Source organism: Cetorhinus maximus, chromosome 15 (assembly GCF_964194155.1).
Source record: "Cetorhinus maximus chromosome 15, sCetMax3.hap1.1, whole genome shotgun sequence".
NCBI lineage: Eukaryota > Metazoa > Chordata > Chondrichthyes > Lamniformes > Cetorhinidae > Cetorhinus > Cetorhinus maximus.
In genome coordinates, this window is record NC_135893.1 from 20,432,989 (window position 1) to 20,456,870 (window position 23,882).

Below are 23,882 nucleotides of genomic sequence, written 5' to 3' on the forward strand. Positions count from 1 at the left end.
CGGGCACTTCAGCAACTGCCTCAAGCGCTCGAGCGAGACCGCAGGCAAGGAAAGGCGGGAGCCGCGATCGCCGCTAGCCTGCTGGAACAAGTCTCGCGCTCCCAAGGCCGAGGGAATGACCGCGAGAGGCGGAGCCTATGATAGCCCCGCCCAGCGGAACAGGCCCCACCCCTCGCTCTGACGCTGCAGCGCTACAGTCACCCTGAAGCCGGGTGTGCCGCTAATTTGCTTGGAAGTGATTGAGCAGCGCGGAGGTCTGGCCCAGGCCGAGCTTTTCCCATCTCCCGACGGCGTCTGGCCCTACCCTGTCCTGCTCCTCTCTCTCTCCCCCCCGTGCCATGGGCTCTTGCCCGTGGCCGCGTCACTGAATCCCGAAGTCCAGTCCTGACCATGAACCCGGCGGCGATGCCTCCGCTGCTGAGCTGCGGCCTGTCTGAGCCCAACCCCGTCACCCTGGCGCTGCGGAACGACCTGGGCTCCAACATCAGCCACCTCAAGACCCTCAACCTGCGCTTCCGCTGCTTCCTGGCCAAGGTCCATGAGCTGGAGCGGCGCAACAAGCTGCTGGAGAAGCAGCTGCAGGCGGCCCAGGGGCCGCGGAGGACCCGGTTGGGCCGCACCCGGGCCGTAGCCACTCAGACCCGGCTGGACTACTGCACCGGCTACAGTTACTCGGTCGGAGGCTACAGTTACACGCCCGGTGCCGGCTCTAGTTTCACCCCCAGCTCCGCTTACACTCCCGGTGCCGGCTCCGCTTACACTCCCGGTGCCGGCTTCTCCCCCAGTACCGGCTCCGCTTACACTCCCGGTGCCGGTTACACTCCTGGTGCCGGCTACTCCCCCGGTGCCGGCTACTCCCCCGGTGCCGGCTCCTCTTACACTCCCGGTGCCGGCTTCTCCTCCAGTACCGGCTCGGTTTACACCCCTGGTGCCGGCTCCGGTTATACGCCCGGTACCGGTTACACGCCCGGTACCGGCTCCGCTTACACGCCTGGTGTCGGTTACACTCCCGGCGCCGGCTCCACTTACACTCCCGGTTCGGGCTCTCTGCCTCACCACCATTATCCGAGCCGGCTGCCCGGGACCATTTGGAGCTTCACTCACATCAGGAAGGTGGGAGGCGGCCTGGAGACGGTGCAGGGACCCGGCGTGTCTTGGACCCACCCGGACGGAGTCGGTGTTCAGATCGACACCATCACCCCCGAGCTGCGGGCCCTCTACAATGTGCTGGCCAAAGTGAAGAGGGAGCGGGATGAGTACAAGAAAAAGTGAGTGAGCGCTTTCACTGCGGAGCTTGGTGCAATATCTGAGAGTGGGCAACAGCTGCGAGACTGATAAATGAGCAGCCTCGGCTACTCTGCTGACAGTGGGCAGGAGGATTATAATTTTCCAGAGTTAAAAGACAACTTGCTGGAATCGACACCATTGAAGCTGATAAACAGAGAGGATGGCTAGGGAGTGACAGAAAATAAACCGGTGTGATGTTGCCGTGTAACGGTCAAGCATTGCACATGCGTGCTTTATATTAGCAGTTAACGGTAGCCAGTTTATGATCAGTATCAAGCGTGTGTTCTGAAGAGTAGATCTTTTACAATCTATTTTTAAAAAAGCTAAACAAGGTAATGGTATTTGAAAATTGAAACTAAGCATTGCTGACTTTGCTCCGAGATGCCCTGTTGAGACTGGGGAGTAAATTCTGTTTGAGTGTGTTCTTGGGCATTTATGGTTTCTATCGAGCAATAAGGAACCCCTGATCAGATTGAAAACTATCAACGAATCTCTGATATTAAAGGATTATTTAGATCATATTGGATCCTTTGACAGTCCACAGTGTGATCACTAAGAATAGTGACTTTTATTCTGATGCAGGCGTGGGCAAATTTATTAAATTGGTGTACATAAGATGGCGAAACATTCCAAGGCTCAAAGGAAACCATTTATATTACTTTTAAGAGCTTTTCCATAAGATTTTCAGTGTAATATCTAATGAGATGCTCGGTTTGAAGATATAATGATCAAGGGGAGAACCAGCATTAATATAAAAACAAAAAACTACTGCGGATGCTGGAAATCCAAAACAAAAACAGAATTACCTGGAAAAACTCAGCAGGTCTGGCAGCATCGGTGGAGAAGAAAACAGTTGATGTTTCGAGTCCTCATGACCCTTCAGCAGAACTGAGTAAAGTTAGGAGAGGGGTGAAATATAAGCTGGTTTAAGGTGGGGGGAGAGAAGTTTGGTGGGGGGGGGGGGTTGGTTGTAGGGACAAGCAAGCAGTGATAGGAGCAGATAATCAAAAGATGTCACAGATAAAGGAACAAAGATGTGTAAAAGGTGGTGATATTATCTAAGAGAATGTGCTAATTAAGAATGGATGGCAGGACACTCAAGGTACAGCTCTAGTCGGGGTGGGGTGGAAAGACTGACAAGGCATTACAGTTATAGATTTAAAAATAATGGAAATAGGTGGGAAAAGAAAAATATATATAAGTTATTGGAAAAAACAAAAGGGAGGGGGAAGAAACGGACAGGGGGTGGGGATGGGGGAGGAAGTTCAAGATCTAAAGTTGTTGAATTCAATATTCAGTCCGGAAGGCTGTAAAGTGCCTAGTCGGAAGATGAGGTGCTGTTCCTCCAGTTTGCGTTGGGCTTCACTGGAACAATGCAGCAAGCCAAGGACAGACATGTGGGCAAGAGAGCAGGGTGGAGTGTTAAAATGGCAAGTGACAGGGAGGTTTGGGTCTTTCTTGCGGACAGACCGCAGGTGTTCTGCAAAGCGGTCGCCCAGTTTACGTTTGGTCTCTCCAATGTAGAGGAGACCGCATTGGGAGCAACGAATGCAGTAGACTAAGTTAGGGGAAATGTAAGTGAAATGCTGCTTCACTTGAAAGGAGTGTTTGGGCCCTTGGACAGTGAGGAGAGAGGAAGTGAAGGGGCAGGTGTTGCATCTTCTGCGTGGGCATGGGGAGGTGCCATAGGTGGGGGTTGAGGAGTAGGGGATGATGGAGGAGTGGACCAGGGTGTCCCGGAGGGAACGATCCCTACGGAATGCCGCCGGGGGGTGAAGGGAAGATGTGTTTGGTGGTGGCATCATGCTGTAGTTGGCGGAAATGGCGGAGGATGATCCTTTGAATGCGGAGGCTGGTGGGGTGATAAGTGAGGACAAGGGGGACCCTATCATGTTTCTGGGAGGGAGGAGAAGGCGTGAGGGTGGATGCGCGGGAGATGGGCTGGACATAGTTGAGGGTCCTGTCAACCACCGTGGGTGGAAAACCTTGGTTAAGGAAGAAGGAGAACATGTCAGAGGAACTGTTTTTGAAGGTAGCATTGTCAGAACAGATGCGACGGAGGCGAAGGAACTGAGAGAATGGGATGGAGTCCTTACAGGAAGTGGGGTGTGAGGAGCTGTAGTCGAGGTAGCTGTGAGAGTCGGTAGGCTTGTAATAGATATTGGTGGACAGTCTATCACCAGAAATTGAGACAGAGAGGTCAAGGAAGGGAAGAGAAGTGTCAGAGATGGACCACGTGAAAATGACGGAGGGGTGGAGATTGGAAGCAAAATTAATAAATTTTTCCAGGTCCCGACGAGAGCATGAAGCAGCACCGAAGTAATCATCAATGTACCGGAGAAAGAGTTGTGGGAAGGGGCCAGAGTAGGACTGGAACAAGGAATGTTCGAGTATACACATTGCCATGCAGCAGAAATAATGAGGGGGACCAGAACTCGTATTGCCACTGCAATGGATCTGTTTGAACTTTGTTTACACATTTTGTTTTGTTCCGTATATGCGTATGTTAAAAAAATAAAACACTCAAGAAGCTTGACATAATCCAGGACAAAGCAGCCCGCTTGATTAGCACCACATCCACAAACATTCACTCCCTCCACCACCGATGCACAGTGGCAGCAGTGTGCACCATCTACAAGGTGCACTGCAAGAACTCAGCAAGGCTCCCTAGACAGCACCTCCAAACCCACAACCACTCCCATCTGGAAGGGCAAGAGCAGCAGATGCATGGGAACACCATCACCTTGAGGTTTCCCTCCAAGCCACTCACCATCCTGACTTGGATCTACAATCGCCATTCCTTCGCTGTTGCTGGGTCAAAATCCAGGAACTCCCTTCCTAACAGCACTGTGGGTGTACCTACACCACAAGGACTGCAGCGGTTCAAGGCAGCAGCTCACCACCACCTTCTCAAGGGCAATTAGAGATGGGCAATAAATGCTGATCTCGCCAGCAACGCCCACATCGCATGAATGAATAAAATGTTTATTAGATTAGTGACCACCTTAATTTACGGCCCTTAATTCTGGCCTCGCCCAGAAGTCGAAACATTTTCTCTACATCCACCCCATCATTTAAAAGGGGTTGGGGTAAGTATTAGAAAAGGATGAATACAAAATATAGCATCTGAAGGAAATGGAGCTACCGTCAGCAACATATGCTTAGAGAACCAGCATTGATGGACCTGGAAAGATCCACCAGAGGTCGGAGTGGTGGGGGGGGGGCGCGCGGGGGTGTGTGGAGGCACTTGATTTTTCCACTCTGCAAATGGCCCGACAAGCCACTACTTTAACCATTGGACAAACATGGAAGATTCTTTTAGCAGATTTAAATTCCACCAGTATCCCCACGTATAAGTGAGGGTCATTAAATGTGTAAATCTTATATAAAAGGAGCCTAGGTTTTTAAACTTTAGATAGTAATTTCTCGTTAAACTTGTGCGTGCAGAAACTATTACTGCTAATGCTGTGATGAAAATACAACCTGTGTGGCTTTGAGTTGTTTGATTTGGTTACTTTTGAGAGTTCTTGTGACACCTGACCCACAAAATAATTTGTTACACTTTTCAGGCATTCTTTGTGTAGAGCTATATGTGGTGGAATCATATTCATGATGTAAATTGCACAGCTGCACTACATTAGAAAAAATGTTGTGAAATGGTGATGGAATAAGAATCGTTTGTTATCTCCCAAGATTATGCGACTCCAACATTCTTAGAGGGGAGGGGTAATGTGAAATGAATAATGTACTTCTAAATTGGAGATCAAACGTTTTCTCATTTTTGATTGGATAGCTGAAGGAGATGGAAGCTTATTGTAGAACACAGATTATGAATCCAGGCATTTGTCAGTACACAGCTTTATAAACTGCTTTATTGAGTCAATAGTTGAGCGTTTGTATATAATCCTGCAGACCCTGAACACATTTGTAGAAAATGATGAGTTTTAGTCTTTTAAAACAAACTTTAAAAAAATTAGAATCTCTTAAACTATGTATGTACATGGATTTTATCCATGTAGAGTACATAAACTCTAATATGTGAGATGATAACTGCGTGTTTCTTCAATCCGAATGCAGAAAATTAATCCAAGTATTTCCCATTGTGTTTAACTCTGTCAAACCTAAATTTCTGCAATTGCCAAACATTTCTCTGCTTCAATGGACCCGCACACAATTTTGCATAGTCAATTTGGATTTAAAACACACTTATCAACCACAATAGATTAATTTAGTAATCCTTTTGCAGATCACCTTAGAATGAAATATTTTCTGGTAGCTTTGGATACTTTAAATATCAAGAAGTGACTGAAAGAAATGTGTTGGATGTAAGAAATGTTGAATTTAACCTCTTTGGGTTGGGCATTGTAATACATTTATTACTTTAGGAGCCAGTCATGGCACCAATATTTTAGCTCATTCTCAATGATTTATTGCCCTAGGACAGCAGTAAATTGACAGATAATGGACCACATATGTTGGTTTGAGCCAAACAGTTGTAGGGTGCAAATTCAAGGGTGTAATTTTGTGTGATGACTTTCTGCCTTTAGAAGGGTATTTGGAGTGCTTGAGATGTGGTGCTTCATTGGGTGAAAGGGAAAATCAGAGGACACGTCAACCTGTGCCTTTTTCTTGCACCTTCTAGTGCTTAGTTGGAAAGTGACATTCCCAGAAACCGGGGAGTAAGCCTTCTGCTTGCCCTGTATGTGGATAATTTGGGGAATCTAAAGAGGAAAAATTATTTTAAAACCACGAGCTCAGACATTACCGATTAAATGTCAGCCCGTTTTCCCCTTTGTTAGTTATGTTCTAATGGGGAGCTACTGTTTGCCATCTGTCTCAGAATGGGAAAATCTGAAGGAAAGTTAACTTGGGTTGCACTGTTGTTTGAAGTGTAGAGGTTGATTGAACCAGCTCTCCACTCATGTTTGGCTCATCACACCTGTTTTTGTAGCTCCTTAACTGCACCTCTTACTGTTCATTCCCTGATTGTATTTGAAAAGCGGAGACATACTGAATCCCCGTTCCAATGATTGTCTGTACCCCAATAGTCATTTGTGGTAAATCAACTATTCTAGTTATCCTGTTGTATGGATTTTTTGGTTCTTTGTTCTTGTAATAATTTTCTATGCTCTTGTTATTGATACCAACAGCAGTGATAGCAATGTATTTATCTGTTAAAAAAGCTGTTCAGAATGTTGAACCTTTTTAATAATCTTCCAACAACTCCCAAATATTCTTCTATATTCCACTGACCAACAGCATTTTTTTCTTCATAACTATGACTTTCATTCCTGATATGATTCTGGCGAAGTTTTTCTGTGCCTTTTTTTGTGGCTCTATTCTCCTAATGCAATGGGGTGTCCAGAGCTGCTGTACTTCCATTGACGTAGCCAAATGTTTGCACTAGTTCAATGTCGTCACCTTGCTTTTATATTCAATATCCCTGTGAATGACTCTCAGAAACCTGTTGGCCCTTTTTTACTTTCTCTGCTTCCGACCTCAGTTCCTTTTGTGTGCTTGTCTTTGATTGGGAGGAGAGGTGGGTGGTGGAAACTCAAGTTACTTTCTAAATCCCAACTGACTAGTCTTTGATTCTTCATTTGCCACAATACTAAAGCTTAAAACTTATATCTTAATCACTATTTCATGTCCACCTTTGCTATTCCCAGCAAAATGTTTAATCTCACCGATCCTGATGCACTCCCTAATGTGGCATTCAAATACAAGGGGCACAAACTTGAATGTTTCTGATGCACAACTTTGTTGATTTGTTGCCTAATTTATGCCTCGGATATTTTTGTGTTAGTACCAGCATAGGATTGCAAGTTGTTACATAGACCATTAAAGAAGTGAAACACACATCTGCATCCTTAGATCTTTTTTGCTCCTCCATTTTTGATTCTTATCGTTGTCTGCATTATTTGCACCGAGTGTGTTGGCCTTACTGCTGATAGCTGGCAAGTTGCATTAAACAGTCAACAAAAGGTACCCCACTCCTAGTTAGTTAGACTTGCTGTTGCCAGTTAATCTCCATGATATTTTGCAATGGCAATTTGCTGGCAGTGGGAGATGAAATGGTGCGATGCCCTCCACAGGGAAAGCAACAATGTATTTCCTTACCCATAAAGATTGAAGCACAGAGATTTAATCAATGCAAGTTCGGAACAAGGATGTGTAAGTTAGAATGATATTCATTGTCAAACTGGGAAGAGATAGATAGAGGGGGGAGAAAGATTGAATTGGGAGAGAAAAAATATGAAGAAAAAGTAGTTTTAATTTGGAAAAAGTCTTCAACAACAATTAAAACTTGAAGGAACACTTCTAGTTACTTTCAGTGCCAGAGAGGTTGATTGATAGTAATGAACATTTACCACATTGTACTCAGATTTGAAATGCCTTAACTTTCTGTGCAAGTACAGGAACTTCTCGCTACCCAGTGCATTTGAGTGGGGAATCAGATGGAGAAATCCTATTTCTACAAAACTAAAAGCGGAACAGTGCATTTCTGATGGTGGCACAAAAACAGAAAATGCTGGAAAAACTCAGGTCTAACAGCATCTGTGGAGAGAAGTGTAACTTTGATTAATTAGCTCCTATGAATTTGTGGCCCGTTTTGATCGTGTTTCTTTCCACACCGCTCACCCTCATTCCCCCTTCGCGGCTTTATTTTGATGACTTTTGAATTCAATTGCCAAGATAAAGGGCTATTTTGTAAATGCAGGGGATTAACAAAAGTGTAAATGTACTGAAGAACCTGTTGAACTGCCTTTATCTACATGCTTAATGTGTTGTAAGCAGCATCATTGTAATTGACTCCTATGGCACTGGCAAATGGTAGTGCTATTTGCCTGTGAACAGAATGTAGACTGCAGAACTACTGGGGACTTTGCTTGTTTTCATTGTTGTTCTCAAAATGCACTACATATATTTGTGTTGAGTTTTATTTTCCCACTCTGCTAATGCCTACCTCTTGTATTTTTAAGAAATAAAAACAGAAAATGCTGGAAAAACTCAGCAGGTCTGGCAGCACCTGTGGAGAGAGAAACAGAGTTAACGTTTCGAATCTGTATGACTCACTTAACTCTCTCTCTCCACAGATGCTACCAGACCTCCTGAGTTTTTTCAGCATTTTCTGTTGTTATTTCAGATTTCCAGCATCCGCAATATTTTGCTTTTATTTTGTATTTTTCATCATGCTTTGCAATGATCTAACTTGGTATCATTAGCAAATTTTAATATCATTCTTTTGTTAAAATTTACGTAGCAGTTAACAAGAGGTTCCAGCACTGATCTCTGCATAAATGTGGCTCCTCATACATGCATAAATCACATTATTTTTATCGATACTCTTGATTTCCTGAAAAAACTAATTGGGTACTATTTGCCCATTGCATATCCATGCTGCTGGTCCCTGATTAACCCATATCTTTAATGAATTTCCTTCTGCATAATGAATTGTAGAAATTTACTCTCAGCTGAAGTAAAACTAATTGTTGTATAATTGGGATTTCCCCCCCCCCCCCTTTTCAATAGGGTAAAATAATTACCACCCTCCAGTCCTTTGGTCTAACTTCTGTTCTCAAAGATATTTAAAAATTGTGCTTACTGCTTTTCTTTCTTCCAAACCTCCTGGCATAGATATCATCTGATCCTTATGATTTTTCTCATTTTGCTATTAAATTTCTTAATGGTGTCCTTTTTATACCTATCCCACAATGCCTCTGCCACATTCTCCAGCTACTCATTCAGAGTTACTTTCCTCCATAGTCAACAAATACTGAATCCTTTGCACCTACTGTGCCATTTGGCTGGAGTTAAGCTATATTCCATTCCTGACCTTCTTGGTAAGATACTGATTTTTCACTCGTGAATTGAGTCCGATGCATAAATGGAGGGATCACAGAATTGTACAGCAGGAGAGCATTCAGCCCACTGAGTTGAAAAGCATACCTTGTGTTAGCTAGCTAGCCTTACTGATCAAATATGGAAATGTTATTTTGGTTTCAAGGCAGTTTTACTTTATTCCCCAGTACCTCTGTGCATGTCAGATTGTCAGCTTAAATGTTTCTTTTAAATATTTTGACTTTACATGAGTTTGAATGTTTGATATCTTGCTTTTGATGGGCAGCATTTTATGGGCATAGTTCTCTTCTTTCTGATAAATCTTTAGTTAGTTCAAATACCTGGTGCTTTGTGCTCATGATTTGTTTATTGTTTAATGGGGAGTGCCGAAAATGGACTTCACACTCCAAAAGCATGTTATAATGTGGATTAATTATAGTGGGTTATAATTGAAAATAAAAGGGAAACAAGTAAAACTTAATCAGATTTAAATTCATTGCCACTACCTGTGCTTAGGGGGGGTGGTAGTATAGGGAAGTGGAGAATAAAAGAAACATTGTTCATCAAAATGGGCTTCTTTTATAACATTTGATCTGACAAATGGGATTTCAGTTTAATATCTCCTCTCAAGGTTACTACAGAACACTATCTCTGATATTGCAACACTTGCTCAATGGGCGTATCAGAGAGTTAACCAAGTGCTGGTGTGAGACTTGAAATTTCTGATGCACAGGTGAAAATGCAATCGGCTGAGTCAAGCTGACAATCTGACACCCACAGACAAATTGGGAATAAAGTAAAAGTAATTGCCTTGAAACCAAAATAATGTTTACATATTTGATCAGTAAGGCGAGCAAGCTAACACCAGGCATGCTAACGTAACCAGACTGGGGTGTAAAACCAGATTAGAAGTAGAAGTCAACAGTTGCACTGTCATTTGTTGGAAGTGGTGTCATTTGGAAAATCTCCTGTTAGCTTGTAGTGTTGGGAGCAATTTATGACCAGAAGTGTGCACACTGGTACCAGAAACTTAATACAATAGGGCAGTATCCCTCCAGAAATACATGCATGTGAGCACAGATATTGGCAGTCTTGTTTGGTCAGTTTTGAAATGTGTTATGACCCAGCAGTTGGTAAAGCTGAGTTATTTAAAAATCCTAGAGGGAATCTTTAAACAACTGTCATAACCTATATTTTTATTTTTGTATGTTTGAGATGCAGCTCTAAATTAAGGAGTCAGACCACCAGTTCTCAAGAGGTTTTATATCAAAATATATGAGACCTTTATTAATTTACACAAGTTAAATATATACACATAACTATAAATTACTACTATCATAACTTTTAACAAATTCCCAAACTAATCTCTATTAAGGCAACAGCAACCCATAGACTTTCAGCAGACACCAGGCAAAGCATTTTCACCATGCAAATTCAAAATGAGATTCCTTTCACGTTGGTTCCTGTGGAAACAGTTTTAGGCTTACAGCTGCTTTGATCTTAAAATGCCTCTGCCCTGCACACACACAACTGACCTCTGATATACCTAGCACATCTCATTGAATGTAAATTCTCATTGCATCACCAGACCCTTTGAGCTCCACCTCTTCTAACAATAAAACTCCATTCATAGTACCAATTTTATTAGCAATATAAACATTTTGCTTGGTCTCTGCTAGCTAGGTGCCAGATTTCACCCCCCTTGAATGTTCTATTCAACAAAATGCAAATGTACCTCTACCATCTCAAAACTAGTACACATCAAAACACCCAGACTAGCTGGTTTTAAACCAATTAAGACACACCCACAGACTAAACCTCTTTTTAAAAGAAAAATAATTTCCAACAATATATACATTAATAGCTTCATGACAAATGGTGGTCTTAAGCTGAAGGCACAGGTTTCAATGCTGACATTGTGAACTGGCATAATTGAGTTTTCATACAGGCTTGACATCACCCTCCATTAAGGGAAAGCCAATCTGTATGTCAGAGTGCTAGTCACCATTGCCTACATATTTATTTTAGTGCCACACTAACAGAACAGTTGACTTTTTTGTGAGGATTAAAAAGTTTAGGTTTAAAAAGTTATTTCATTCTCTTTTGGTTTTTACCATGATAGAAGGGGTTGCCACAATGCTGGCTGATCATGCTTTCATATTAGCTATCATTTTTTGGATTTGGCTTTTGATTTTTAGAGCCAGATGCCCTGCCTGCTGCTAACTGTCCCCATCTATCTGGACTGGGGACCAGCACCAATACATCTTAAGAAAGTTGCATTTAAATCACTACTCTGCTTATACTGTCAACTTAGCAGTTTTTTTTTTCCCATTGAGTCAAGGGAAGTTGCATAGTACAATTGGCCTCTAATATTCTCTCAATGAGGCTTTTTTGTTTGATTGTCCCAGTTTTCATTTTGCTGTACAAATATCAATGGCGTGGTTATGTTGGACCAGACTTGGAGTTCTCATCAACCTTTCATTTATTTGAACTGAAAGTTCTTTTGAACTAAGAGCTTGTTTACAAAGAGGCCCAGTTGTAGTAGGGCACTTCAGAAATTGAATAGTACATTGCAGTTCTTTCTGACCCGAATACTAATGACTAGTGTTGCGTTTTGGAGTCTTTTTACTTTGTTAACTCTACATAATTTTGTTTTCCGTGTTTCAGACTAATCTTGCGGCTGAAGTCTAGCTCCATATGTTCACTGGAAGGAGCGTGTTTTCATTTGCCATAGTACCTATGTAAATTTCTATTATGCTTATGGAATAAACAGAAAAGCTGTTTTCAGTTTATTTCAGCATCCGTCTAGCCTTTGGAAGGCTGTAAATAATGCAGTAAACTTTCACTAAGGCTTTAACTGGCAAGCAGATTCATTACAGTGTAAAAGCGTGCAAACTGCATAATACCACATATATTTACAGTAATCTCCAATTTCACTGGCATTTTTATTGTTTATAATTTCAACTTCCACTAATTCTCATACTAGGGTAATTGTTTATGCTTAGGTTATGCCTGTTATGTGGACACTGAGTGTTATACTAAACACCTTCACTTGTATTCATTTCTAGGGTCCTCTTTGCATTTGCATGATTTGACTCCCAGTCCCAAATACAAGATTTATCTGAAATGCATGCCGTACAATTTATATAATGCATATAAGGTAATTTATCTCTTTGCTCACACCTATGGGAAGTGGTTGGAGGTAGAAAAGTGTGAAGTAATTTCAGACAGCATAAGATGGCCTTGGGAATGAAAAGAATAGTGTACATCCATGGGTATAGGAGCACTGGGCAATTGAGGCTGCATCCAATTCTAGAAATTGTAGATTGTAGTATTTTCATAAAATGATAGCATAATTATCTCAGAAGTTGCATTCAGGCACATAAAGCAAGATTTTTAAAATGCTATCCGTCATCTTTCCTTTATGACACTGGTAAATTTTGAATACAAGGGTTTCTGCAGCTTAATAGTTTTATGTTCTAAGCATTGGCAGCGAATATATGTTAGGGATAAATGGATTACAGAAAATAAGCCAAATGCCCCCATTAAGTGAAATTTAATACAGGTGTACGGGGTAAATACAGGTGTAAAGCATTGGATGTTGGGTGAAAGATGAGTGACACAAGTGATGCCCTAACACTATTCAGCGATGGGATGAAGTTATCTGAATGACATCCAGCTGAAGAATGTGGAACAAATAGCTGCCTGTTAAAAAGTTACTTATAACCTTTAAAGAAGCCTGTGGTTTACATGTGGCTGCTTTAAATCTGGCCGAAGAATTTTAAACTGTTCAACTGCTGTTACACCTAGTAGCACAATTCTCACATTTTCATATGTGTAATGCGACTGAAAGGCAGAAATAATTTATGAATGCCATTATATGTTTGACATTATTAATATAATCATGTTGCATAATATGTGACGTTACATAGGATAGTAGAAATCTAAAATTTACAATCACCCCCTTTATCCCCCTCCTCCTCCTCCAAAAGGTAATGGATGCTAGGATAATTAGAACTTTAAAGATTGAAATTGATAGATTTTTACTAGGTAAGGTTATCAAGGGATATGGAGCGAAGGTTGAAGTCCAGATCAGCCATGACAGAGCAGGCTAGGAAGGCTTCCTTCTGTTCCAGTTATCCAAAGCTATGTTCAGTGATGGCCTTGGGTGGCACTGTTTCCTCTGAGTCAAAAAGTTGGGAGTCCAAGCCACTTCAAAGACTGGAATAAATAATCCAGGCTGACACTATAAGTGTGGTACAAAAACAAAAATACCTGGAAAAACTCAGCAAGTCTGACAGCATCTGCGGAGAGGAATACAGTTAACGTTTCGAGTCCGTATGACTCTTCATCATAAGTGTGGTACTGAGGTAGTGCTGCACTGCCTTTTTGGATAAGACATTAAACCAAGGCCCAGTCCATCCCCCAGATGGATGTCAAAGGTCCCATTGCATTTTGAAAAAGAGCAGGGGAGTTCTCTATGTCCCGGCCAACACGATCAAAAACAAATTATCTGGCAATTTACGTCATTGTTTGTGGTGCCTTGCTGTGTGCAAATTAACTCCCTACGTTGTAGAAGTACTTAATTGCCTCTGAAGCACTTTTGGATGTTCTAAGAATATTTTAATGCAAGTTGTTTCAAGTTTGTTTGCTCATCAAATGCACTAGAAGCTCAGTGGATATTGGGAGGAGGCAATGACTGTAGTTCAGCATTCTTTCAGGATGATTTGTGATTCTGCTGCATTCTAAATCCTTCAGGCAAGTTGAAACACAAGTCTTGTACCAAGGTGTGCCTCATAAAACACATCAAAGGCTGTGAGCCTTTGATCTTTCATGTTGAGGATTTGCTTGTGCGTCTGTATATAATTGAATGCAATGAAATGATCTGGGCAGGGTAGGGCTGGGGTGGGGCTGAAACCTAATGTGAGTAATGCATTTTTGATATTGTGAACTTGAAGGTTTGCTCGGAGCTAAGGTTTCACCATATTTTAATTCTTGGGAAAAGAACTAATGGCACATGCTAGGGTGCCAGTAAACTAGAGATAAAAACAAAAAGCTAAAAGCTACTGCGGATGCTGGAAATCCAAAACAAAAACAGAATTACCTGGAAAAACTCAGCAGGTCTGGCAGCATCGGTGGAGAAGAAATCAGTTAACGTTTCGAGCCTTCATGGCCCTTCGGCAGAACTGAAGCATAGTTAGGAGAGGGGTGAAATATAAGCTGGTTTAAGGTGGGGGGGGCAGGGGGGAGAGAGAGAAGTTGAGGGTGTGGTGATTGTGGAGATAAGCAAGCAGTGATAGGAGCAGATAATCAAAAGATGTCACAGACAAAAGGATCAAAGAGGTGTTGAAGGTGGTGATATTTGTCTAAGAAAAGTGCTAATTAAGAATGGAAGACAGGATATTCAAAGTACAGCTCTAGTGGGGGTGGGGTGGAAAGACTAACAAGGTTTTAGTTTTAGATTTAAAAATAATGGAAATAGGTGGGGAAAGAAGAATCTGTATAAATTATTGGAAAAAAAAAGGTGGGGGGGAGAAACCGGGTGGGGATGGGGGGAGGGGGAGTTTAAGATCTAAAGTTGTTGAATTCAACATTCAGCCCGGAAGGCTGTAAAGTGCCTAGTCGGAAGATGAGGTGCTGTTCCTCCAGTTTGCGTTGGGCTTCACTGGAACAATGCAGCAAGCCAAGGACAGACATGTGGGCAAGAGAACAGGGTGGAGTGTTAAAATGGCAAGTGACAGGGAGGTTTGGGTCTTTCTTGCGGACAGACCGCAGGCGTTCTGCAAAACGGTCGCCCAGCAATCTGTTCCCAGATTTTTGCATAGGTCAACTTTAGTACATTGTGTGTGTTTGGGCGGTTTTGCAAATTGTGGTAGTAGTACAGGTAGGGGAAATGGTTGTTTTATTTGGCCATTGCCTTGACAAATAGGCTGCATTGAGATCTTTTTCTCATTGTCTTGAGATCATTTATGTATTGGGAATATTGGTGGGTTATGATAATATCCTTGCTAAATTTTCAGTGGCGTGTTGAACTTTCTCACTCACCTTCATATGCTAATATGTCCCTTTAGGGAGGACAGAATGATTTTGCAGGTTAAATTGAGATTGTAGCGTGACATAAATGGAATGCTACAAGAAGCTGTACAAAATAAGTAAATTTGAGTGACAGTTGGAACAGAGTCCACCACATCCGATTAGACCTAGAATCTACCACACCCAGACTGATCAGGTATCTGGCTTAGTGTAGCAACAAGTCCGTCAATGAATTTCAATCCTTCTCTCTCGTTAGTTGTAATTTTTCCAGATTATCCGCACCTCTTCTGCTGAAGTTATGGCAGGCGGGTAGATGAAATGCAGGGATTCAGTCCTCTACTTTTACCCAAACCTTTAATTTCTTAGTTGAAAACAGACCTGTAGTCTGTACACATTTTATCTTTTAACCCAACCACACAAATGCTTCTTTTTCAAGAATTATCTTCGTGGTTGTTTTTCAGAATTATTTATGGAAAAATTGGATAACACATTTCAAAAGCTACTGGGGTAATGTTTCCATTTGTGATTTTTTAAAAAATCATAAAAATGTGTTGCTTATTCAGTGAAAAGCCAGCTTCAGCTTCTATTAATGTATTTAAGTTTGTGTTCTCTGGAAATGGTTTCAATGCAAACTACATGGATGAGACCATTTACAAAAGCTCGCAGAGATGGTGTTTTTCATCAACTTGATTTGAGTATTTTTATCTTTTTGATGAAAAACAAACAGGTAGAACTTTGAAAGCTTCTCAGATTATCATTACCTGTGCTTTGTTCCAAAAATGTCTCATTCTGTTTAGGAACAGCTGTGCAAGAGGGAATGGAGAGAAAGAGGCAGACATGTATACAGAAATTAATAAATTAGATGTTTGCACAGACCTCTTGGAAAAGGGTGACCAAGCTAGCCCAGGTAATTATAGACCAGATAGCCTCACATCTGTAGTTGGAAACATTTTGCAATCTTCAATTTTTGATTAAATTATAAAGTATATGAAGCAAATGTTATTAGAAACAGCCAGTGCAGATTTCAGAAAGGAAAATTGTGCTTGATAAACCTGATCCAAATTCTTTGAGGAGGCAACAGATATGGTGGATGGAGAAAAGCAGTGTTTGTGGTGTACATGGACTTTCATTGAAAGCTTTCCATAAGGCACCACATACGAAACTATTGGAAAAGACTAAGAGGTACATAATTTATTATAGGCTGCAAGTTGAATTTAAAAACTGGTTAGAAAGGAGGAAACAGTCCGAATTGAGGATAGTTTCTCAGTGGTTCACAGAATCTCAGAAGCTGACGGTGTAGAAGGAGGTCATTCGGCCTATTGTGTCTGCACTGGCTCTCTGAGCATTTTAACTTAGTGCCAATCTTTCCCTGTAACCCTGCACATTGTATCTATTTAGATAATCATCCAATGCCCCCTTGAATGCCTCAGTTGAACCTGCCTCCACCGCACTTCCAGGCAGTGCATTCCAAACCCTAACTACTCACTGTGTGAAAAAGTTTTTTCTCACCTCACATTTGCTTCTTTTGCAAAACACTATAAATCTGTGCCCCCTGTTCTCGATCCATTTACGAGCAGGAATAGTTTCTCCCTACCTACTCTGTCCAGGCCCCTCATTATTTTTGAAAACTTTTCTCAAGTCTCCTCTCAGCCTTCTCTCCAAGGAAAACAGTCCCAGCTTCTCCAATCTTTCCTCATAACTGAAGTGTCTCATCCCTGGAACCATTCTCGTAAATCTCTTCTGCACTCTCTCCACTGCACTGTCAGGGCGTTCACATCCTTCCTAAAGTGTGGCGTCCAGAACTGTACACAATATTCCAGCTGAGACAGCAGTATAAAGAAAACTGGATTTCAAAAATCAGCTAGGAAAGCAAGGGTAACTTTTTTTGGTGGAAGGCTCTTGTTTTGCACCGCACTCAATTGTGTTATGGATTAGAAATTAGGCACACTAACTTTTGCATATAAATATGTGGCCCACGATTCCATTTAGCAAGCCTCCATGCTAAGTGGCACACCGGCCTCCAAAAGTAGATCCTATTGAGGGGTCCAAGCATCAATGTGACATGGACTCATCAAAATTAAGCAAAGTTTAAAAATATATTGGGGAATGGCCTGTGGGGTAAGGGCAAGAAAGTGGAACTAGCTGAGTTGCTATTACAGACAGCTGGCATGGATTCAATAGGCCAAATAACCTCCTGTAACTGTTCCATGATTCTATGATTTAACATGAGTCTGGGCTCCCTCCCTCACACCACATTGCACCCCCCCATTCACGATTTTGGTCAGGCATCAGAGTTCCTCAGAGCCAGGAGCAAGCATTGCCCAAGATTTCACTGTAGTAATGAGGGAGTGCCACATTGTCAGATGAGCTGTTAAATTGAAGCCCCATTTCTCTGCTCAAGAATTCCATGATGCTATTTAGGAGGACTAAGGAATTCTCCTGGTGCGGTGGTCAATATTAATCTCTCAACCAGCACAAAACAAAACACAGCTGCTTATTTGTCTTATTTACTATTTGTGTGACATTGCTATGTATAAATTCACTGCAGCATTTATTATGTAACGAGACCGAAAATTATCTGTTGTTTGTCAAGAGCTCAAGGATATACAAGGCAATATGTAAATACAAGTTCTTTCTTTCCAGAATTCATGTTTGTTAGAAATGTTGCAGTATCCCATAGGGATTTTGTTTCTATTCACCATGTACCATCAATGATTTTGATATGAGGCTAAGGGGATTGGTGTCCATATTTGAAGACCATTCTAATACAGTAAGTGTAGTGAATAGTATAAGATCAAAGGAAGCTGCAGTGGAATTTTGCTAAATTGATTGCAGGGTCAAAAAAAAGACAGATGGAAATCAATGTGCAGTAAATGTTAAGTGGTATATTTTCCTTTTTAAGAAAATAAGTAATTATGCTTTGGGGGAAAGCTGGGTGATGTGGAAGATTCCCCTTCATAGTTTTCCAAATTCATTATTCCCCTCCAAAGTAATACTAGGCCATAAGAGCACCTATCCCATTGAAACTTCTTCACCCCAATCCCAGTCCATCAAACACTAGGATCATCCCCTCAGTGCTACCAAAGCCCAGGTTTACACCCAGTGCAGTTAAAATCCACCTTCGCTCACCAAGGCTGGAATTTCCTGTGACGATATAATTGGGGCGTTACACCCAAAATTCATGTCCTATACTTTTTGGTATGATAATTGAAGTGTCAAGCCATTCCTGCACATCAGGCACACACTTGTAAGGATATGTAATCTTGGAAACTTTCCAATTTTTAACATGATTCATACACTGCAGTAAAAATACATTGAAAGAAACGAAATGTGATGGGCTTAGTGAAGATATTTTTTAGTAGCTCTCAAAAATTGCAATAAAACAACAGAAAACTGATTTGTTCCTTGCTGCACCTGAAATAATGGGTGTAATTTTACACCTATTTTAAACAATTATAATTTTTAAATTCATTCACAGGGTGTGGGCTTCGCTGGCAGAGCCAGCATTTATTGCCCATCCCTAGTTACCCTTGAGAAGGTGGTGGTGAGCTGCTGCCTTGAACCACTGCAGTCTATGTGGTGTAGGTTCACCCACAGTGCTGGATTTTGACCCAGTTACAGTGAAGGAACGGCGATATATTTCCAAGTCAGGATGGTGAGTGACTTGGAGGGGAACTTCCAGGTGGTGTTGTTCCCATTTATCTGCTGCCCTTGTTCTTCTAGATGGTAGTGGTTGTGGATTTGGAAGGTGCTGTTGAAGGAGTCTTGGTGAATTCCTGCAGTGCATCTTGTAGATGGTACACAATGCTGCTACTGTGTGTTGGTGGTGGAGGGAGTGAATGTTTGTGGATGTGGTGCCAATCAAGCAGGCTGCTTTGTCCTGGATTGTGTCAAGCTCCTTGAGTGTTGTGGGAGCTGCATTCATCCAGGCAAGTGGGGAGTATTCCATCACACTCCTGACTTGTGCCTAGTAGATGGTGGACAGGCTTTGGGAAGTCAGGAGGTGAGTTACTCATTGCACGATTCCTAGCCTCTGACCTGCTCTTGTAGCCACAGTATTTATATGGCTAGTCCAGTTCAGTTTTTGGCCAATGGTAACCCCCAGGGTGTTGATAGTGGGGAATTCAGTGATGGTAATGCCATTGAACATCAAGGGGTGATGGTTGGATTCTCTATTGTTGGAGATGGTCATTGCCTGACACTTGTGTGGCACGGATGTTACTTGCCACTTGTCAGCCCAAGCCTGGATATTGTCCAGGTCTTTGGACATGGACTGCTTCAGTATCTGAGGAGTCGTGAATGGTGCTGAACATCAGCGAACATCCCCACTTTTGACCTTATGATGGAAGGAAGGTCATTGATGAAGCAGCTGAAGATGGTTGGGTCTGTACATTGATGAGAGGCACTCTGGAGCAAGCACTCAGCTGAAGATTGCCTGAGCTAATCACATTCTGAGCAGATATAGCAACTGAACTGAAAAGTTCAGCATAGGGTATTTTTAAGAATTACATTTGATTGGATATTTTTGATAGTAACTAGGTAAGATTGGCTTAGGCACAATATAAATCTCAATTTCAAAAATGGTAAGGCATAAAAGTTAGTACATGGGTATATATATATAATATGAAAACTCATTAAAATATTCACAAAACAATGAACACAATGAAAATGAAGTGCAGCTGAGCTAATTGAATGAAGACTTGGAGTTTGGTGAGAGGGGGAGTTCGGTGAAGGGGAGAGGTGGTGTTTCCTTGTTCTATCTTTCTCACCCCCTAGGAATTTGTTCTTGCTTTACTACAGGGAAATTAGCTAGCTATTTGGTGAGTATCTGGTAAGTGGGTAAGTTCTATCCTATCCCTAAGGTTTAAAATAGTACACAAATTGGTGGTAAAGTTAATAAAATATATAAGAAAGCAACATAAATAAGTGATTAATATAATTAAGTAATTATTTAAAATACATTAAGGACAACAGGACAGGTGATGTGTCAAGGTTGCAGCATGTGGGAGCTCTTGGATATAATTGTGAACCAGGGCAAACACGTCTGCAGTAAGTGTTTACGGTTTGAGGAGCTTTGGCTCAGAGTCATTGAGCTGGAGGCTGAGCTGCAGACTCTGCGACACATCAGGGAGCGGGAAAGTTACCTGGATGCTTTATGCCAGGAGGCAGTCACCCCACTTAGGATAGGGTCTTCCGATTTGGTCAGGGACAGGAGGTTGTGACTGCCAGTGAGGCAGGTAAGAGGACCCAGAGGGCTGAAGTGTGTGCCTTTGCAATTGTCCAATAGGTCTCAGGTTTTCTCAGCTTGTTTGGATGAGAGCAGGGGCTGCAGGGTGGATGAGCAAACTGACCATGGCACCATGGTACAGGAAGCCATTCAAGTGGGGGGGGGCAAATAGGAACGTAGTGGTAGTAGGAGAACAGTATAGTAAGGGAGATTGACACTGATCTCTGTAGCAAAGAGCGAGAACCTTGCCTCGTGCCAGGGTTTGGGACATCCGCTCAGGGCTGGAGAGGAACATGCAGTGGGAGTGGGGGGATTCAGTGGCTGTGGTCCACTGGATACCAACGACATAGGCAAGACAAGGAAGGAGGCTCTGCGTAGCCAATATGAAGAGCCAGGCACCAAATTAATAAGCAGAACCTCAAAGGTAATCATCTCTGGATTATTAGCTGAGTCATGTGCAAATTGGCACAGGACAAATAAGATAAGAAAAATGAATGTCTGGCACAACGACTAGTGTGGGAGAAATGAGTTTCGGTATTTGGGGCACAGGCCCCAATCACCACTATCGGAGAAAGTGGGACCTATACTGTTGGGACGGTCTACACCTGAACCATGCTGGGGCTGGTCCTTGCAAGCCGCATAACTAGGGAAGTAGAGAGGGTTTTAAACTGAATAGTGGGGGCAAGGGATCAAATTTGGGAAGATGTGGTAAACCAAAGAGTAGAGACAAGGCAAGAGAGAAAGATATTAATGTGGGAAATGATAGACTGTGACAGGAAGGGGCAGAGTACAAATCTAAGAGTAAATTGGCAGATAAGGCTAGACGCTACAAAAATAATAAAAGGACAAAACTAAAGGCTCTGTATCTCAACACATGTAGCATTCAAAACAAAACACATGATCTAATGGTGCAAATAGAAATAAATAAATGCAATCTGATAGCCTTTGCAGAGACATGGCTACAGGGTGACATAGATTGGGACCTGAATATTGAAGGGTTTGTGACATTTAGGAAGGACAAGAAGTTAGGAAAAGGTGGAGGGGTGGTGGCTCTGTTAATTAATGATGGTATTAGCACTTTAGAGAGGGATGACCTAAGTTCAGGAAACCAGGATGGTATAAGAGGTTTGGGTTGAGATAAGAAATAATAAAGGCAAGAAGTCATTTGTCTTTGTACAGTGCTGTACACGCCCCCTAATTGTAACTACACGATAGGACAGAGAATAAAAGAAGAGATAATGGGAGCTTGTTAGAAATGTACAGCAATAATCATGGGGGATTTTAATCTACATATAGACTGGAAAAATCAGATGGGCAAAGGTAGCTTAGATGAGGAGTTCATAGAATGTTTTCGGCATAGTTTCCTAGAACAGCACGTTCTGGAGCCAACCAGAGAGCAAGCTATACTAGATATGGTATTGTGCAACGGGATAGGATTAATTGATAACCTCTTGTGAAGGCACCCCTAGGTAGCAGCAATCATAATAGGATTGAATTTTATATTCATTTTGAGGGAGAAATGAGTGCGTCTAAGTAGTATTTTAAACTTAAATAACAGCATGAAAGCAGAGCTTGCCAAAGTGAACTGGCAAAGGAGGTTAAGGGATAGGTCAATGGAGGCTACATTTAAAGGTATATTTCAGAGTACACTGAATATATACATTTCAACGAGAGAGAAAAATTCCAAGGGGAGGGCCCACCATCTATCGTTAACTAAAAAAGTTAAAGACAGTATCAACCTTAAAGAAAAAGCATATAATTACGCAAAGACAGGTGGCAGGTCAGAAGGTTGGAAAAATATGAAGAAAAGCAAAGAATGACAAAAAGACTAATAAGGAGGGAAAAATTAGAGTGTGACAGAATGCTAGCTAGTAATACAAAGATGGATAGTAAGAGTTTCTATAGATATTTAAATAAGAAAAGAATTAACAAAGTGATTGTTGGTCCTATAGAGAGCGGGGAATTGATCATGGAAAGTAGGGAGATGGCGGATGAACTAAATGGGTGTTTTGCTTCGGCCTTCGCTGTAGAGGACACAAGTAACATCCCAGAAGTAGCTGTAAATCAGGAAATGGAAGAGGGTGAGGCACTCTGGAATCATTCAGGAAATGGTATTGAGCTAATTGTTGGGACTGCGGGCTGACAAATCCCCAGGTCTGGATGGACTTCATCCTAAGGTCTTGAAAGAAGCGGCTAGTGAGATAGTTGATGCATTGGTTTTAATTTTCCAAAATTCCCTAGATTTGGGGCAGATTCCATTAGATTGAAAAACAGCAAATGTAACTCCTTTATTCAAAAAGGGAAGGAGACAGAAAGCTGGAAACTACAGGCCAGTTAGCCTAACATCTGTCATAGGGAAAATGTTAGAAGCTATTATTAAAGATGTTATAGCAGAGCATTCAGAAAAATTCAAGGCAATCAGGCAGAGTCAACATAGTTTTGTGAAAGGTAAATAATGTTTAACCAATTTTTTGGAGTTCTTTGAAGGAGTTACATGTGTTGTAGATAAAGGGGAACAGGTGGATGTACTATACTTGAATTTCCAGAAGGCATTGATAAATTGACATTGGGAAGGCATTAACATCAAAGGTTATTGCGTAAAATAAAAGCTCATGGTGTATGGGGTAACATATTGGCATGGTTAGAAGATTGGCTAGCTAACAGAATGCAGAGAGTTGGCACATGGGTCTTTTTCTGGTTGGCAGGATGTGACAAGTGGTGTGCCTCGGGGATCAGTGCTGGTGCCTCAACTTTTTACAATTTATGTAAATGACTTGGATGAAGGGACTGAAGGAATGGCTGCATTTGCTGACGACACAAAGATAGGAAGAAAAGTAAATTATGAAGAGGACGTAAAGAGGCTACAAAGGGACATAGGTTAAATGAGTGGGCAAAGATCTGGCAAATGGAGTATAATGTGGGCAAATGTGAAATTGTTCATTTTGTCAGGAAGAATAAAAAAGCTTATTATCTAAATGGTGAGAGATTGCACAGCTCTGATTGAGGGATATGGGTGTCATAGCGCATGAATCACAAAAGGCTAGTGTGCAGGTACAGCAAGTAATTAGGAAAGCTAATAGAATGTTATCATTTATTGTGAGGGGAATTGATTACAAAAGTAGGGACATTATGTTTCAGTTGTACAGGGCACTGGTGAGACCACATCTGGAGTTTGTGTAGAGTACTGGTCTCCTTATTTAAGGAAAGTTGTAGGTGTGTTAGAAGCAGTTCAGAGAAGGTTTACTAGGGATGGGCAGGTCATCTGATGAGAAAAGGTTGGACAGGTTAGGCTTGTATCCACTGGAGTTTAGAAGAGTAAGACTTGATTGAAACCTTTAAGATCCTGAGGGGTCTTGACAGAGTGGATCTGGAGAGGATGTTTCCTCTTGTGGGAGAATCTAGAACTAGGGATCACTGTTTAAAAATAAGGAGTCGCTCATTTAAAACGGAGATGAGAAATTTTTTCTGAGGGTGATGAGCCGATGGAACACTC

The 23,882-nt window shown here is 41.8% G+C and overlaps 1 protein-coding gene across 4 annotated transcripts in view; it reads left to right on the forward strand.

Moving 5' to 3' along the window:
- Positions 1-214: 214 nt before the first annotated feature.
- The window catches only part of iffo2b (intermediate filament family orphan 2b), a 59,764-nt gene continuing 36,096 nt past the window's right edge, over positions 215-23,882 (forward strand). For 2 of the 4 annotated variants that reach the window (XM_078557997.1, XM_078557995.1), the window contains exon 1: positions 215-1,268. In XM_078557997.1, the coding sequence (XP_078414123.1) occupies positions 391-1,268 (878 nt within the window). In that variant the 5' untranslated portion in view covers positions 215-390. The remainder of the gene's footprint in view (positions 1,269-23,882) is intronic. The other 2 variants (XM_078557996.1, XM_078557998.1) reach the window with 1 other exon arrangement.